The sequence below is a fragment of the Tiliqua scincoides genome, chromosome 2 (genome assembly GCF_035046505.1).
Source record: "Tiliqua scincoides isolate rTilSci1 chromosome 2, rTilSci1.hap2, whole genome shotgun sequence".
Taxonomy (NCBI): domain Eukaryota; kingdom Metazoa; phylum Chordata; class Lepidosauria; order Squamata; family Scincidae; genus Tiliqua; species Tiliqua scincoides.
The window spans coordinates 267,192,010-267,208,712 of record NC_089822.1 but is presented as its reverse complement, the minus strand read 5'-3'; the positions used below and the strand labels follow the sequence as shown (position 1 = coordinate 267,208,712).

The window sequence follows — 16,703 nt, the reverse complement described above, 5'->3', positions numbered from 1 at the left end:
CATTTTCTGGGTAAAATCCCTCCCTGCAGCACCTCTTTCCTCTGAGTGTGCCGCCCCCGCCCTGACCCAGAAGTGCTTGTGGGGACATCATCCTCGCCACCATAATTCCGATTGCTGCGTCCTACGCTCCCCCTTGGAGACTGCGTGGAGGGCAGGTTTGCAGCTGTACCATGAGGAACTGCCCAAGAGGACTCAGAGGAGGAAACTACCACTCCCAGGAAGCGCTGCGGTGGAGGCAAGATGGCGGCGCCTGCCCGGAAGAGGGCGAGGAGAAAACTACCACTCCCAGGATGCCCCGCGCACCAGACCTGATGGCGGCGCCTCCTGGAAGCAGCTGAGGTGAGGCTGGGGGTGGGGAGGGAGGCGGTTGCGGAGCCCCCCCAAGAGCCCCTCCCGCAGCGCGCCCGCAAGAACCCCAGGAGGGGCGTGTCCGTGGAGGGCGGTAGCGGGAGGGGCTCCGGGAGAACAGCAGGTGCCGTTGGGGGGGGGCTGGCTCTGAGCGTCCCTGGAACTGAAGGGGGGCAGGGAGGTGCGGGGCTGGGGGGCGGCGGAGCACGCAGAAGGGTCCCTTCGAGGGGGAAGGGGAAGGAAGCAGGTAGGCGCCCACCGCCCCTTGTGGCAGGGAGTTCCACAGGCCAGCGAATAGGCCCCACCGCCCATGTGGCAGGGAGTTCCACAGGACAAGGGCATAAGACAGGGAGGCCCTGTCACCCCTGCTTCTCTGCTCAGAGGGTGTCGGAGGCAGAGGCTGACCCCTGGAGACCCCTGGGCTTCCCCTGCCTGCACTTCTGAGGCAGAGCCACCCTGCTCCAGCCCTTGGGAGGCCCCTGAAGTGCTGGGCACATGTCTTGTGCACTGCTGGACGTCCAGCACATTGAGCGCACTTGTGGACCAGAACAGAGATCAACAGGCTGTGTCTGGTTCACGCACCCGGATGAGGGGGAGAAGCGGAGAAGGTGCTGGCTCAGTGGCAGAGCCAGAGGGATGCACAGCGCTAGTTTTCAGGGAGCCCTACCCCCTCCCCTTCCCTTCAGAGCCATCCCAGGCCTCCAGAGCAACATGGAGGGGAAAGCAGGGAGGCTGGAGCCACCCAGAGCATGCAGAGCCTATGGGCCCCTCTTGGTAACAAATCTGCACCTCTGAGCCCAGGACCCTCCGCTCTGGCACTCCTGTCCTGGTCTGGTCTTGGCACCTCGTCTCTGCTTTGATTTCACTACTAATCATCCTTGGACATCATTGTGAGTTCTCCCAGACTTGGGTGTGCTTTGTGGATGTCTGATGTTCTCTGCTTTGTCTTCTTGTAACCCCTTTAAGATAACTCTGTCTCTTCATTAGGTGTTGCATCTTCAGTACTGAAAGGAAGAATCAGCAACAGACCTGGCAGAACAGGATCACTGTGGTGCTCAGAATCCATTTTCTGGGTAAACTGTCTCCCTGCAACACCTCCTTCCTTCAAGGTGAATAGTGTCTTCTCTTTGGTCAAAGACCCCATGTGATGAAGCCTTGCTGAGGAAGCTCCTCCAGCCACTGCCCACCCTCCCTCCCCAGAGTGAACTGCAAGTTCTTTTTGTCCATAGTTGCTGTCAAGGACAGATGGACTGAGCTAAGCTGGGAGCATCCCTTCTGCCTGGAAATAGCTGTGGAGCAAGGGGAAGGACTCCCAGCTCTGGGTCTGCACTTCCAGCCTGCACTAGAGGAACATGTGAAGCCGGGATTGAAAATGGAGCAAGAGGAGCCAGAAAGTCTCCAGCTAGGGACGAGGCTGGCAGAACCACAGGACCTCTCCCCTGCAGCCCAGATGGAGGCTCTCCTGCAGCATCTGAATGGGGCAGAGCCACCACACCTTAAGCAGGAACCAGAAGGGGAATTGTCATCACAGCAGTGGGAAGCACAATGGTGGGAGTTCCTTGAAGCACTGCAGACCCCTTGTTCTGAAGAGGGAAGCCCACAGCTCCCAGAGACCGTGCCATGGGGTGAGACACACATGCTCTGACCAGCTGAATGCAGAGTGGATGCTTCCATGCCCTCCCCTGAACCTGCTCCAGCTCATCACTGCCCTTAAAATATCATGCCCCTTTGGTATTCAGAGGAGATCTGACTAGTCCTGAGTAGGGGGAATTATCACTGCTCAAGCTCTTGACTCTGCCTTGGTTGAGGCAGCCCAGCAGTAAGATAGAAACAGTAGAGTACAATAACTATATTAAAGTGGGTTAAATGACACAAATAGTTGTGGAATAGGTGCCTGGAATAGGCACAAATAGGTGCCTCCCAACACCTGCTTGCTGCAGCAGACCGGCCAGTATCTTGCTCTCTGTAATCGGGCAGAAGCAGGGCCCAAAGGCAGTAGCCCCCCTGCCCTTGGCACCCCACCCTGCCTCCAGATTCATGTATCTTTTAGCACAATGCTAGACCTGCCCTCTATGCCTTTGTTTCATCCCCTTTTCAGGTTAGCTGAGCTCACAGGACTTGCTGCATCTGGGGAAGTATCTTCCGGCAGTGCTTTTTTTGTAAAAAAAAAAAAAGGTGCAGGAACTCAAAACTTTTTAATCTTTTATTTAATTAATTAAATTTATTTTTAAACCATTTTTATTGGAGAAATAAGTAATAAGTTACAACTAGACAACACATGATTAACACGTACAGAGAGGATAACAAAAAGGCATTCAACACTATTGAATGCAGATATATTAATAAAATATTGAAATGAATGGGGACCTTACTGAAATTGGCTTATGACCCACCTAGTGGGTCCTGACCCTTAGTTGGCAACCTTCAGTCTCAAAAGACTATGGTATCGCGCTCTGAATGGTGGTTCTGGCACAGCGTCTAGTGGGTCCCGACCCACAGTTTGAGAAACACTGCTCTAATGTAAAATGCACTAAAATACACTGTGCCTACTGTTATCAAGTTAACCACTCTTTGCTATTGGCAAAAAATAGTTCAGGACTTTCTTTAATTTATATCAAAGACTTGCAAAACTGAGGGTCAGAAAAGCATTTTATCAAAATTTACGGTGGTTTTTTTTATGAATTTGGGTTGCTGATTCCAAAAATGGCCGTAGCATAGGCTTCCTCATGAGGAAGCTGCTTGAACCATTCACTGACAAGACTATGCCATATTTCCAAAAATAGAAATGATAGGGGAAAACTGATGCCATTTTTGAAATCAGCACCCCAGTGGCGTCACTAGGATTTGCATCATCCGGTGCAGGAGGCCTGTGCGTTACCCCATGCAATGGGCAGGGCAATGCCCCAGGTGGTGGGCATGGTGATGTACCATCACCCTGCCCCCACTGGTTCATTGGCTGTACCTTTTGTTAGAACACAGATATTTCAATGTGGTTTGTTTCACTGCATTCTGCATGAAATTATGCATAGATTGATATAAAACATGATGGTATTATTCCTCCAAATTCTGATTTAATGATTTTGAAAATCACACACACACACCCCTGTGTCAACTTACTAACAACTTATGGCAGCAGTTCTCAAACTTTTAGCACCTTGGTTTGCTAGATTCCAAGGCCAAGCTCTGCCTGGAGAATTATGCCCACTTTAAGCAAATTAGCTCCCCTTCTTTTCCTCAACAAATGACCCTGGTTCTGCCCTGCAGTCCTGATGGACCCCACCTCCAGGGTAGCTCACCTGTTCAACCTGCAGAGGTCCTTTCTCATGTCAGCAGCCTCCCACCACTACAGCAGACCCTGGGTCCTCAGCAGGTCTTGGGCATAGCCGCCACACACCAAACTCCAGTGCCTCCAGCAGTCTGTTCCAGCAGCCTCCAAAGTCCATTCACCAGTCAGTCCACCAGCAGCCCATTGGTCATCAATTCCTTAGTCCATTCATCCAGCCTCCCCTGCCTCAAGCTTTTCTCCTTCTGCTACCCACAAACCCTTCCTGCCTCAGGTGCTCCTTATATCCCTGAGGGCCCTATGGCCTTCAAGTGGCTGCAGCTGTGTAGCACACTCCTTGAAAGCCCAGGCCTTACCCTTAAAGGGGCCACTGCTGACACCACAGCCTACCTCCTTTCCAGATCTACCGAGATTCCAATACACACCGGGACCCACTTTTTAGAATGACAATCTGTTCAGGACCCACTGGAAGTGATGTCATGGCCAGAATTGTGGTCAATGGGGCTTACTCTCAGGAAAGTGTGGGTAGGATTGCAGCCTGTGAGCACAAGCCTATGCATGCCTACTCTGAAGTAAGTCCCATAATGGTCAATGGGGCTTACTCTCAGGAAAGTGTGGGTAGGCTTGCAGCCTGTGAGCCCAATCCTATGCATGTCTACTCTGAAATAAGTCCTATTGTGGTCAATGGGGCTTACTCTCAGGAAAGTGTGGGTAGGATTTCAGCCTGTGACCCCAATCCTATGCATGTCTACTCTGAAGTAAGTCCCATAGTGGTGAATGGAGCTTACTCTGTAGCCTGCCTGCAATAACCCTCCACCCAAAAGAATCAGTGAGATTTCCAGTCCTCCCCACTGCCCAGTTTAAAGTTCTTCTATTTTAGGCAGATCAAGATAAAGACCCTCCTGGCTTTGTAAGTGCAAAATAGAAAACTTTCCCCTTACCACCTGAAGCCTCTTTTTTGTCCTTTTTTTGGGGGGGGGAGGGGCTGCCTTCTGGAGTATCTCCAGCTCCATGGGATTCTGGTGTCCTCACATTCCCCTTTGCCTGGCCTGACCGACAGCCAAGGCGCGTCTGCCTACTCACAAGTAAACACGACGTGAGGCTGCTTGCTTTCCATAGGGCTCAATAGACTGCAGCTGGGAGGGAGGCAGGGACCTCCTTCTCCCTTTTGTGTTTTTGGGAGGCTGCATTCATTGGATTGGGGCCATTCTGATGTCCTTGGATTCCTCTCGGCCTGCCCTTTCCGAGGGACTATGGCAAGTACACCTACTCGTGAGTAAACGCGAGCTACGGCTCACTTTCACTTTCCATAGGGCTCCATGCATTTTTTCTTGCGGGGACTGCATAAAAAAAGGTGCAGGAATGCCGTTCTGGTGCGTTCTATTACAAAAAAGCCCTGCCTTCTGGGCAGTAATGATGTGCTGTGAGAAGAAGGACTTCCTGCTGTATCCTCGGACTCTGTCAACAGGCAGAAGATCCGATCTGGGGCTCTAAAGAAAAACTTTTAGTTCTTAGCTGAGTTGGAGGAAAAAAGTCTTCCTTTCTGTCTCTTGCAGGCAGTGGAGCGGCCAAGGCATCGGCATCGGCATCGTGTTCTGGGTCCCCTCCTCCGTGGGCTGGAGAAGGAGGGGCTGCTATGAAGTCTGCTCAGGTAGGGGGCAGGTGACCAGGGAAGCCCGCAGGGAGCAGCAACAGAAAGGGCAGCCTCCTTTGCTTCTTCCTTTCTTGTTGCTTCTGGTGCTGCAAGATGTGGGGGTGCCCATTTGCAGATTATTCCACAGGAATGCCATCAGGAGGGCCCTTATGTGCAAGTGGCAGTCGCCCCTTTTGGCCGACATCATCTGATCACACTGGTGGGAGTCAGGAGGGGCAGGGCTCCTTCTCTCCTCTGCTTGCAGGAATGGAGGTTGCTCACAGCGCCTGTCTCAGAAGCAGCTCTAAATACCCTGCAGCTCACCCAGGCAGTTTGGAGAGAGAGGCAGGAGTGAAGGTTCATTATGAATCAAAGATGTAAATGTAGGAAGCACCATGAACTGTTCTGGGCCTGTGTAGTTTAAGTAGAGCTTATTTCCACACAGCACTGTGCCCAAGAACTGGAGATGGCTACAGCCATCCATGTGCATGCGCTGTTCTCCCAGAGGCTGCCCCCATGTAGAAACTGAACTTCTACAGCTCCCTTGAGAGCCTTCCTGCCATCTTGGCCTGGACCACTGCTCAGGCAGGACTCTGTCTGTGGCTCTGCTGGTGCTCTAGGTGGACAAGCAGAGGTTGAGTCCCAGGTGCTGTTAAGTCTTAGGACAGGTGAGGAAGTGTTGCTTTTGGAAGGATAAGTCACTCTGCAATTCCCAGGGGCACTTTCTCCAGCTGTCCTTTACAAAAAGGTTTTGCTCCCCTTCAAAGGGAACCCAGCACATGCTGAGTTAGTTTCAGCCCCAGTTGCTAAAAAAGGTGACAGCTGTCAGTCGACTCGGTTAGTAAGCAGTGCAAATGGACTCTCCCTTGCTGGCGGCCTTCGGAGCAGCCCTCTGCTGGGGTGTGCTAGCTCTGGCTCCTACACTGAGCAGGAGATTGGAGTGGGTGACATAGCAGGACCCTCCCGTTCCCAGATTCTGTGAAAACTACACAGACCACAAGGATTGAGGTGTCACCGCGTTGCCTGCCTGTGTGGTGTGCAGGAGGGGTCTCCAAGATCTGGCAGGGGCTCTGTGACTTGAGGAAGGACTGCATGGGGGTCTTCTGAAAGCAGCAGTTTGGTGTGATGCTTTTTGTTCTTTGTTGTTACTCTAATGAACCAAACTTAAGAACTACGCTTTTAAATTGCTGAAATGCAAAGGGTTGAGCTTTGCAGGAAAACATCAGGTTTCCCCTCCTTGAGTCTCTGAAATGTGTCTTGGGTAGGGATAATCTGTTCCCTTCTTCATTCAGGCTCTGGTGTCTTTTGAGGAGGTGGCTGTGTCTTTCTCCAAGGAGGAGTGGGCTCTGCTGGAGCCCAACCAGAAGGCCCTGTATGCAGAAGTGATGCTGGAGAATCTGGAGAACGTGGCTTTTCTGGGTAAGTCAGGACCCCTTTGCTTCATCTCCCTAGATCAGGGGTATCCAAACTATGACCTGGGGGCACATTAGGGGGCACAAGATTTTATCCAACCTGCATCAATTTAAAATAATTTTTATTGCTGATATTTTTGTTATTGATGGAGCCATTTAAATTTCATTCATTCATTTATAAAAGTGATTTTTGTGTGTGTAAAATATACAGTGTGACTCTTACTGAAAAGTTTGGACACCACTGCCCTAGATGCTAAAAGGTATGGATTGTTGTTACTGTTTATCACCAGTGATTCTGCAGAGAAATGGAGAGCAAATGCCGGGATGGGAAGTTTCCAAAGTGACAAAGGTCATTAAGGGAGGGGGCTGTGGCTCCCTGGCAGAGAAGCTGCTTGGCAAGCAGAAGATTCTGAGTTCAGTTCTTTCTGCATTTCCAGGTGGGGATCTAAAAACTCCTCCAAAACCCTGGAGAGCCATTCTGGGCTGCTAGAGCCTGGCATGGCTCCAAAGGGGAGGGGCCACTGGAATGGCAGGGTGATACTCCTGCAAAACTTAGTGCTTTGCACCTCTTCTAGCTGTGCTACTCTCTGCATATTTTATAGACCTGTGCTTCCCCTGGCTTTTTGAGGAAAAAATAGGCAAAAAGGCCAGCGGCTTCTCAGAGTGGCACACAGCCACTACAATCACACCATAACTGGCTCTGGTACAGTGTGGGCTGCCACAGAGTTCTGCTTTGTCCCCTATGCTTTTTTACATGTAGGTAAAGCCGCTGGGGGAAGTCATCCAGCTCTATCTGTCCTTGCCATCCCATGCCAGGGAGGCTATGCAGGTCCTGGAGCACTGCCTGGAGGCGGTTGGGGTCTGGATGAGGGCAACAGATTAAGATGGATTCCAGAAAAGACAGGCCTCCTGATCAGGAAATCCTCCATGCAGGTGCTAAGGGATCTGCCCTCTCTGAATGGGGTGGCACCTGTCCTGCAGGATCCAATGCGCAGTTTGGGATTGTTCCTGGACTCACAGCTCTCTCTGGAGAACCTGGTGGCAGCTGTGGCCAGGAGTGCATTTGACCAGTTTTGGCTGGTACGCCAGCTATGGCCTTTCTTGTCCCAATCAGACCTGACCACAGTGGTCCATGCCTTCGTGACTTCAAGACTGGATTACCGTAGTGCACTTCAGTGGGGCTGGCCTTGAAGGCTTGGAAGTTACAACTAGTGCAGATTGCAGCAGCCTGGATGGCTACTGGAGCTAAGCATTTTCAATCTGTTGGTCTGCTGCTTCAGCGACTGCACTGGGTGTCCATTCCTTTCTGGACCCAGTGCAAGATGGTGACCTTTAAAGGTCAATAAGCCCTTCACAGTTTGGGTCTAGATGATCTGATGGACCACCTTCTCCCATACTTTCTGGCCCAGTCTCTGTTGCCGTCCATCTCATACACAATGCCATATGTTTCAGTCATGCCTCCCTTGGGGACCTTGGAAAGAAACTCCGCAGTGAGTTTTCTAGCAGTCATTTTTTGTGACTTTGTTCTTTGCAGTCATGTTGACACCTCTCAACGATCTCTCCCCCCTCCCGTTTTTGCCTGTTGGTTGGTGAAAAGGCTCCACTTCCACAAGGGCAATGCAATCAGATATTGAGCAGGATGGCAGATGAAATGCATCCACTCCTTATCTCTCCACTTCAGCTCAACTCAGTGCCTTCTCCATGTCATTTACAAAAGAACGAAACCGTTCAGGGAAGAGGCCCTCGGTACAAAACAGGTGATTCAGGGTTTCTCACTGAATCCCTGACACTACTACAGCATTGAAGCTGCTGAGAGAATCTAGAGGGAGACCCCTATCCTGTGACCATCTAAAGCAGGGGTCTCCAACCTTTTCAGTAGGAGGGCCACATTGTGTATTTTACATACTGGGCTGAAAAAATCAGCGATGGACAGCACAGTCTCTGGCTGATCCATTGCAACAACCTGGTTTGTTATCATTTTTTTACACAGGCACAAAAGTGATGCTGTGCCCTTACTGTGATTGTTCTGTAGCATACCTGAAAAGTTAACATGCGGAACCCAGTTTGTTTTATTGGCAGGGATGAGGTTATTGAATATTTATGCTATGTGGATCTTACAGCGTATGGCCCAGGTGACTGAAAGTGAGTGTTAGCCAGGCTGGCACACTCTGGCCATGTTGAGCGAAGTGCAGCAGACTGAACTGCGCATGTTGACTGTCTAACTGTGGTTGGGGGGAAAAAATTATCTAAGTTGTTGTGGGTCGGATAAAGTCTTGTGGCAGGCCGGATTTGGCCCCTGAACTGGAGGTTGGAACCCCTGCTCTAACCGCTGAGAGTTTGTCACTGGGAAGGGCTGCAATCCTGTGCATAATTTCCTGGGAATCATATCCGCTGAATCCGTTGGGTTTACTTCCGAGTATATTTATATGCTAAATAGTGTCCTTTGGAGGTTCCATTTCTCTGTTGTTAATCAAGATATGATCTCTCTGTTCCAGGAAAGTGCAGCCAAGACAATGAGAATCAGAGGAAGCCACATGGGGTGTCACTGGAAACGGCCTTGCGTGATGTAGAGGAAGTGACTCTTAGGGACCAGGATGGATCAAGGAGGCAGGAGGGAAGACCAGCACCTGTCAGGAGGACTGAAGCGCTCATTCTTCAGGTTTCTGATTTCCATGAAATTCCAAGACAACAAGAACATCCAAAGGGGAAGAGAAGGGAAAAGGGGGAAAAAATCAGTTCTGAATCCTGCATTAATGAACACAGTGAAATCTGCACATGGAAGAAAAGGTTGAAGTGCTATGAGAGGAGAAAGTGCTTCAGGTCAAGCACCCACCTTGGACCCCATGAAACATTCCAGACAAGTGAGAAAGCTGCGCATGAACACAGATCACAGAAGCAGAAGGGAAGCCAGACAGAGCAAGAGAGAAAAAAATCTGATGCTCATCAAGGTGGGGATTTGAGTGTCTTTCCAGATGATCCAGAAAAAGAAACTAGAAAGAGGAGGGAAAAAGACCCTCAAAGTGCAAAAACCTTTAACAGTAAATCAAAACATGAGAAACCACATAAATGCTTGGAGTGTGGAATTAGCTTCACTCAGTCGACAAGCCTCGCTGTGCATCAAAGAACCCACACATATGAGGAGAAACCATATAAATGCTTGGAGTGTGGAGAGAGCTTCAATTTCAGAAGAAGCCTCGCTGCGCATCAAAGAACACACACTGGGGAGAAACCTTATAAATGCTTGGAGTGTGGAGAGAGCTTCAGTGATGCAGCAAACCTCACTGAGCATCAAAGAACCCACACTGCGGAAAAACCATATAAATGCTTGGAGTGTGGAAAGAGCTTCAGTGACGCAGGAAACTTTGCTGCGCATCAAAGAATCCATACTGGGGAGAAACCATATAAATGCTTGGAGTGTGGAAAGAGCTTCAGTACAAGAGCAAACCTCACTGTGCATCAAAGAACCCACACCGGGGAGAAACCACATAAATGCTTGGAGTGTGGAAATTGTTTCAGTGAAAGTTCAGACTTTGCTGTGCATCAAAGAATCCATACTGGGGAGAAACCATATAAATGCTTGGAGTGTGGAAAGAGCTTCAGTACAAGAGCAAACCTCACTGTGCATCAAGGAACTCACACGGGGGAGAAACCATATATTTGCTTTGAGTGTGGAAAGGGCTTTGGTACGATAGCAAACCTCACTGTGCATCAAAGAACCCACCCTATGCAGAAACCTTATAAATGCTTGGAGTGTGGAAAGAGCTTCAGTACGAGAGCATACCTCACTGTGCATCAAGGAACTCACACAGGGGAGAAACCATATAAATGCTTGGAGAGTGGAAACAGCTTCACTCAGAGGACAAGCCTCTCTGTGCATCAAGGAACACATACTGGTGAACAACCATATATTTGCTTTGAGTGTGGAAAGGGCTTCGGTACGATAGAAAACCTCACTATGCATGTAAGAACCCACCCTGGGCAGAAACCTTATAAATGCTTGGAGTGTGGAAAGAGCTTCAGTGATGCAGCAAACCTCGCTGAGCATCAAAGAACTCACACAGGGGAGAAACCATATAAATGCTTGGAGTGTGGAAAGAGCTTCAATGATGCAGCAAACCTCGCTGTGCATCAAAGAACCCACACTGGGGAGAAACCACATAAATGTTTGGAGTGTGGAAAGAGCTTCAGTAGCAGAGCAAAACTCGCTGTGCATCAAAGAACCCACACTGGGGAGAAACCATATAAATGCTTAGAGTGTAGAAAGAGCTTCACTCACTGCTTTTACCTTGCTCTGCATCAAAGAATCCACACTTGGCAGATAGTTTATAAATGCTTCAAGTGTGGAACGAGCTTCAGTGATGCAGCAAACCTCGCTGAGCATCAAAGAATCCACACTGGGGAGAAACCATATAAATGCTTGAATTGTGGAGAGAGCTTCAGTAGCACAGCAAACCTCGCTGAGCATCAAAGAATCCACACTGGGGAGAAACCATATAAATGCTTGGAGTGTGGAGAGAGCTTCAGTAGCACAGCAAACCTTGCTGAGCATCAAAGAATCCACACTGGGGAGAAACCATATAAATGCTTGGAGTGTGGAGAGAGCTTCAGTAGCACAGCAAACCTTGCTGAGCATCAAAGAATCCACACTGGGGAGAAACCATATAAATGCTTGGAGTGTGGAGCGAGCTTCAGTAGCACAGCAAACCTCGCTGAGCATCAAAGAATCCACCCTGGGGAGAAACCATATAAATGCTTGGAGTGTGGAGAGAGCTTCAGTGATGCAGCAAACCTCGCTGAGCACCAAAGAATCCACACTGGGGAGAAACCATATAAATGCTTGGAGTGTGGAGAGAGCTTCAGTAGCACAGCAAACCTTGCTGAGCATCAAAGAATCCACCCTGGGCAGAAACCTTATAAATGCTTGGAGTGTGGAAAGAGCTTCGGTGTTGCAGCAAACCTCGCTGAGCATCAAAGAATCCACACTGGGCAGAAACCATATAAATGCTTGGAGTTTGGAGAGAGCTTCAGTAGCACAGCAAACCTTGCTGAGCATCAAAGAATCCACACTGGGGAGAAACCATATAAATGCTTAGAGTGTGGAGAGAGCTTCAGTAGCAGAGCAAAACTCGCTGTGCATCAAAGAACCCACACTGGGGAGAAACCATATAAATGCTTAGAGTGTGGAAAGAGCTTCACTCACTGCTTTTACCTTGCTCTGCACCAAAGAATCCACACTTGGCAGATAGTTTATAAATGCTTTAAGTGTGGAACGAGCTTCAGTGATGCAGCAAACCTCGCTGAGCATCAAAGAATCCACACTGGGGAGAAACCATATAAATGCTTGAAGTGTGGAAAGAGCTTCAGTAGCACAGCAAACCTCGCTGAGCATCAAAGAATCCACACTGGGGAGAAACCATATAAATGCTTGGAGTGTGGAGAGAGCTTCAGTAGCACAGCAAACCTTGCTGAGCATCAAAGAATCCACACTGGGGAGAAACCATATAAATGCTTAGAGTGTGGAGAGAGCTTCAGTAGCAGAGCAAGCTTCGCTGTGCATCAAATAATCCACCCTGTGGAGAAACCATACAAATGCTTGGAGTGTGGAAAGAGCTTCTTTCAGAAGGCAAGCCTCTCTGTGCATCAAAAAAACCACTCTGGAGAGAAACCATATAAATGCTTGATGTGTGGAAAGAGCTTCAGTAGGAGAGCGTACCTTACTGTGCATCAAGAAACTCACACAGGGGAGAAACCATATAAATGCTTGGAGTGTGGAGAGAGCTTCAGGCAGAGATCGGACCTGACTGTGCATCAAAGAAGCCACACTGGGGGGAATCCATATAAATGCTTGGAGTGTGGAAAGAACTTCTCTCACTGGTTTTACCTTGCTCTACATCAAAGAATCCACACTCGGGAGAAACCATAAAAATACCTGATGTGTGGAAAGAGCTTCACTCAGAGGACAAACCTCTTTGTGCATCAAGGAATACACACTGATGAACAACTATATATATGCTTGGAGTGTGGAAAGAGCTTCACTCACAGGACAAACCTCTTTGTGCATCAAGGAATACACACTGGTGAACAACCATATATATGCTTGGAGCGTGGAAAGAGCTTCACTCAGAGGACAAACCTCTTTGTGCATCAAGGAATACACACTGATGAACAACTATATATATGCTTGGAGTGTGGAAAGAGCTTCACTCAGAGGACAAACCTCTTTGTGCATCAAGGAATACACACTGGTGAACAACCATATATATGCTTGGAGTGTGGAAAGAGCTTCACTCACAGGACAAACCTCTTTGTGCATCAAGGAATACACACTGATGAACAACTATATATATGCTTGGAGTGTGGAAAGAGCTTCACTCACAGGACAAACCTCTTTGTGCATCAAGGAATACACACTGGTGAACAACCATATATATGCTTGGAGCGTGGAAAGAGCTTCAGGCAGAGATCAGACCTGTCTGTGCATCAAAGAATACACACTGGGGAGAAACCATATAAATGCTTGGAGTGTGGAAAGAGCTTCAGGCAGAGATCAGGCGTGAGCGTTCATCGAAGAACCCACACTGGGTAGAAACCATATCAATCAATCAATCAACAGTATTTATATACCGCTTTTCAACTTAAAGTTCACAAAGCGGTTTACAGAGAAAAATCCAATAACTAAATTATTAAATAAATATTTAATCTAAACTAATATTAAATATGCCTTTGAAAGGCATCTAGGCCATCAGGTGTTTTCACCATATCCCTCCCACCTGTCAGTTGTAGTGAATGTCTCCTGGTTCTGACATTGTGCAAGAGAGAAAAAAACTTTCCTCTCTCCATCAGCTGCTTAATTTTTCATGTCTCAGTCATGTCCCTCTCAGGTGCCTTTGTTGGACAGATTGTTAGATTCTTTTCACTGACGCAATGCAGTCACAGAGCTTTTAAAAGGAATTGGAGGCTTTATTTCTACAATAATAAGTGAATTACACAAGCCAATTTATCCTCTGTTTGGATACAAATGTTCTTCCCAGTTTCCCATCTTGATTCCCAAAGTACCACACCCAGAAAATCACATTAAATAAGGTGGAATAAACAAGCTACCCATGTGACACTGTATGTCACTTCCACCTCCTTATTGGGCCTATTACGACAGGTTTGGTGCATGGTCCCGGCTCTAATTAGGAGGTCATTCTGCCCTGCATCCCAAAATGTTCCTGGCCCACAACTTTGGTTATACAAGATCCTGGAATTTTCCCTGTGGGAAATTATGATCTACATGTTCTGCCAATCATGATCTCTTTAGGTCACTTTGACATAATGACCCTCCTATCCTGTTTTTGAAGCGAACAACAGTAAGAAAATAAGAGTAAGAAAATAAGAGCAGCCCCACTGGATCAGGCCATAGGCCCATCTAGTCCAGCTTCTTTTATCTCACAGTGGCCCCACCAAATGCTCCAGGGAGCACACTTGATAACAAGAGACCTGCATCCTGGTGCCCTCCCTTGCATTTGACATAGCCCATTTCTAAAATCAGGAGGTTGTACATGCACATCATGGCTTGTAACCCGTAATGGATTTTTTCTCCAGACTCTTGTCCAGTCCCTTTTTAAAGGCATCCAGGCCAGATGTCATCACCACATCCTGTGGCAAAGAGTTCCACAGACCAACCACATGCTGAGTAAAGAAGTATTTTCTTTTGTCTGTCCTAACTATCCCAACACTCAATTTTAGTGGATGTCCCCTGGTTCTGGTGTTATGTGAGAGTGTAAAGAGCATCTCTCCATCCACTTTATCCTTCCCATGCATAATTTTTTATGTCTCAATCATGTCCCCCCTCAGGCGTTTCTTTTCTAGGCTGAAGAGGCCCAAACACTGTAGCCTTTCCTCATAAGGAAGTCATTCTCTTGGCTCCAATTTCAATTATTTTTCTCAAACAAAAGAAGTTATCCCTAAAATCTCCATCAATGCTCTTTTTCTTGGCCAAGATGGAACATCTTTAGCCACATTACTATCTTAAGGTACAGCTGTCTGAGGAAATACATGTTATTGTTTGTTTGAACCCTTTTGTTAGGCTTATTTTCTGGTTGTGTAGATGCATTGTTTCTTCATGCTATGTGACAGTGTGTATATGTTAAACTATGGCACTATGGTTGAAATCCTAACCATACTTTCTTGAGAGCAAGCAAGGCTTGTTCCTGAGAGCAAGCCTCATTCAACAAAATAGGACTCACTTTTGAGTAGACCTGGTTAGGACTGTGCTTTAAGTGATGTAATGTACGATGATAGTAGATAGACTGAGGATATATTTCAAAGAAGAAATATATATAATGTGTATAATTGCATAAAGTGAAATATCCTCAGCACTTCAATATTCAATTTTTACTACTTGATCTAATTAGATGTATAGAATTTTCCTCTCGTTTCTGTTAGTACTCCTACATTCTTTCACTTCAGTGATTGCAATGAGCATTCATGTCACCTTGTTTATTTCTCTGTTTTTCCATTGGCTCCTTTACTTGGCTTTACAAATCCAAGCTAACTCAAGTCCCTTCAGACTTAAGTAACCTTAAGATTATTGCCAGACTGTTTGCAGCTTTATATGGCCGACACAATGCTCAGTGCACATTACAAACACTCTTTAAAAGAGTAGAAAAAGCAGTTTTGCAAAAGAAGTACTCCAGAAATGCAAATTTCATCTTTTAACCTTTTCTTACATGCAAATATATTAAGGACAGACCACTTTATACCTGTATATATTGTGCAATGTACAGTACAATGTATAAAACTTATTGTAACAAGTTAGAATTCTGTTATTCTTAACAGAATATCTTTGGAAATAGGACAACATCTTAATGCAGTCTTATGCATGTTTGCTTATTAGTGTGAATTCATTTCTCAATAAATCTGGATAGGACTACTACTTAATCTATTATGAAAATGTTCTTTCATGTAGAGATATCATATAAGTGTAGCTTGACTTTATGAAAACTGGTCATCTTACCTTTTATGTTCCTAATATGTATTGTAGATACTCCAATTTGCATGATGCAGCACATAGCAGACAAAGTATTTATAGCACAAATGTGATAGATCAGATAATTATCGTGGTTGCACACTCTTAAACTAAAGGGGAATTCTTTGGAAAGTAAGAGCTTCTTTAAGAGGAGACATTTTAACCATAGTGTGGTGTTTTCTTGGACTCTGGCACCTCCTTCAGCTGGGTGCCTTTGCAACAAGTTATTATCTTTCATACCCATTTCTATATACCTATTAGATTATTTCTCTCCTTATTGCTCTTTTGACTGATTTGAAACAAAACAATAAATAGTTCTTTTCACACTTCAAACACCCCATATACAACTTAAACTCTACACACTCACACATCACAATAACAAAGCATAATACAAATCAAACATAAGAAAACACATCATAAGACATCACATCACTACAACTTCAGAGATTACAAACACTTCTACAGTGTGCAATCATTCGGAAAAAGGTCCATCAGGAAAAAGATATTTTTCAAAGTAGTGCTTCAACATCTTACCCTCATTCAAAACTTTCTGAAAGTTTCATCTTTAGAATACTATAATATCTTTACCTATTCCAATTTAGACTCACATACAAAGGAAACACATTTCTTCCTTTTTTCTGAGCCAGGGGTGCTCAATAGGTGGATCGCGATCTACCGGTAGATCGCGAGGCAAAATGAGTAGATCGCGGAGTGCCAACCCCCCCTTCAGGTGCCTCTGGGAGGAAACGCCGGGAGTAAGCCCCATTGTACTCAATGGGGCTTACTCCCAGGTAAGTGTGGCTAGGATTGCAGCCTCACAGCCTAATCCTAGGCATGTCTACTCAGGAGTAAGTCCTGTTATACTCAGTGGGGCTCAAGGTACACCAACATACATTGTACACATAAATGTTATATGTTATGATGGCGCGAACATTGTAAAAAAAACTGGTAGATCTCCGGGCCTTGCTGGGTTTCAAAGTAGCTCTCGAGCCAAAAAAGTGTGAGCACCCCTGT

General features: G+C 46.9%; 2 protein-coding genes across 3 annotated transcripts in view; both read left to right on the top strand.

The window, feature by feature from the left end:
• The window catches only part of LOC136640322 (zinc finger protein 721-like), a 31,573-nt gene extending 18,974 nt beyond the window's left edge, over positions 1–12,599 (top strand). The window contains exons 1-5 of one of the 2 annotated variants that reach the window (XM_066615364.1): positions 309–339; positions 1,336–1,973; positions 5,188–5,282; positions 6,557–6,683; positions 9,172–12,599. In XM_066615364.1, the coding sequence (XP_066471461.1) occupies positions 1,721–1,973; positions 5,188–5,282; positions 6,557–6,683; positions 9,172–12,599 (3,903 nt within the window). In that variant the 5' untranslated portion in view covers positions 309–339; positions 1,336–1,720. Of the gene's footprint in view, positions 1–308; positions 340–1,335; positions 1,974–5,187; positions 5,283–5,306; positions 5,320–6,556; positions 6,684–9,171 lie in introns of those variants that run through there. The other variant, XM_066615365.1, reaches the window with a different exon arrangement.
• Positions 12,600–12,608: 9 nt separating this feature from the next.
• On the top strand, positions 12,609–16,429 carry LOC136640498 (zinc finger protein 585B-like). Its single transcript, XM_066615666.1, has one exon. It carries the CDS (start codon positions 12,609–12,611, stop codon positions 13,260–13,262), a length of 654 nt encoding a protein of 217 aa, XP_066471763.1. The 3' UTR covers positions 13,263–16,429.
• The last annotated feature ends 274 nt before the right edge of the window (positions 16,430–16,703 follow it).

What these genes read in the sequence shown, in the direction of transcription:
- LOC136640498 (XM_066615666.1), top strand. Translation starts at nt 12,609, where the DNA reads ATGTGTGGAAAGAGCTTCACTCAGAGGACAAACCTCTTTGTGCATCAA.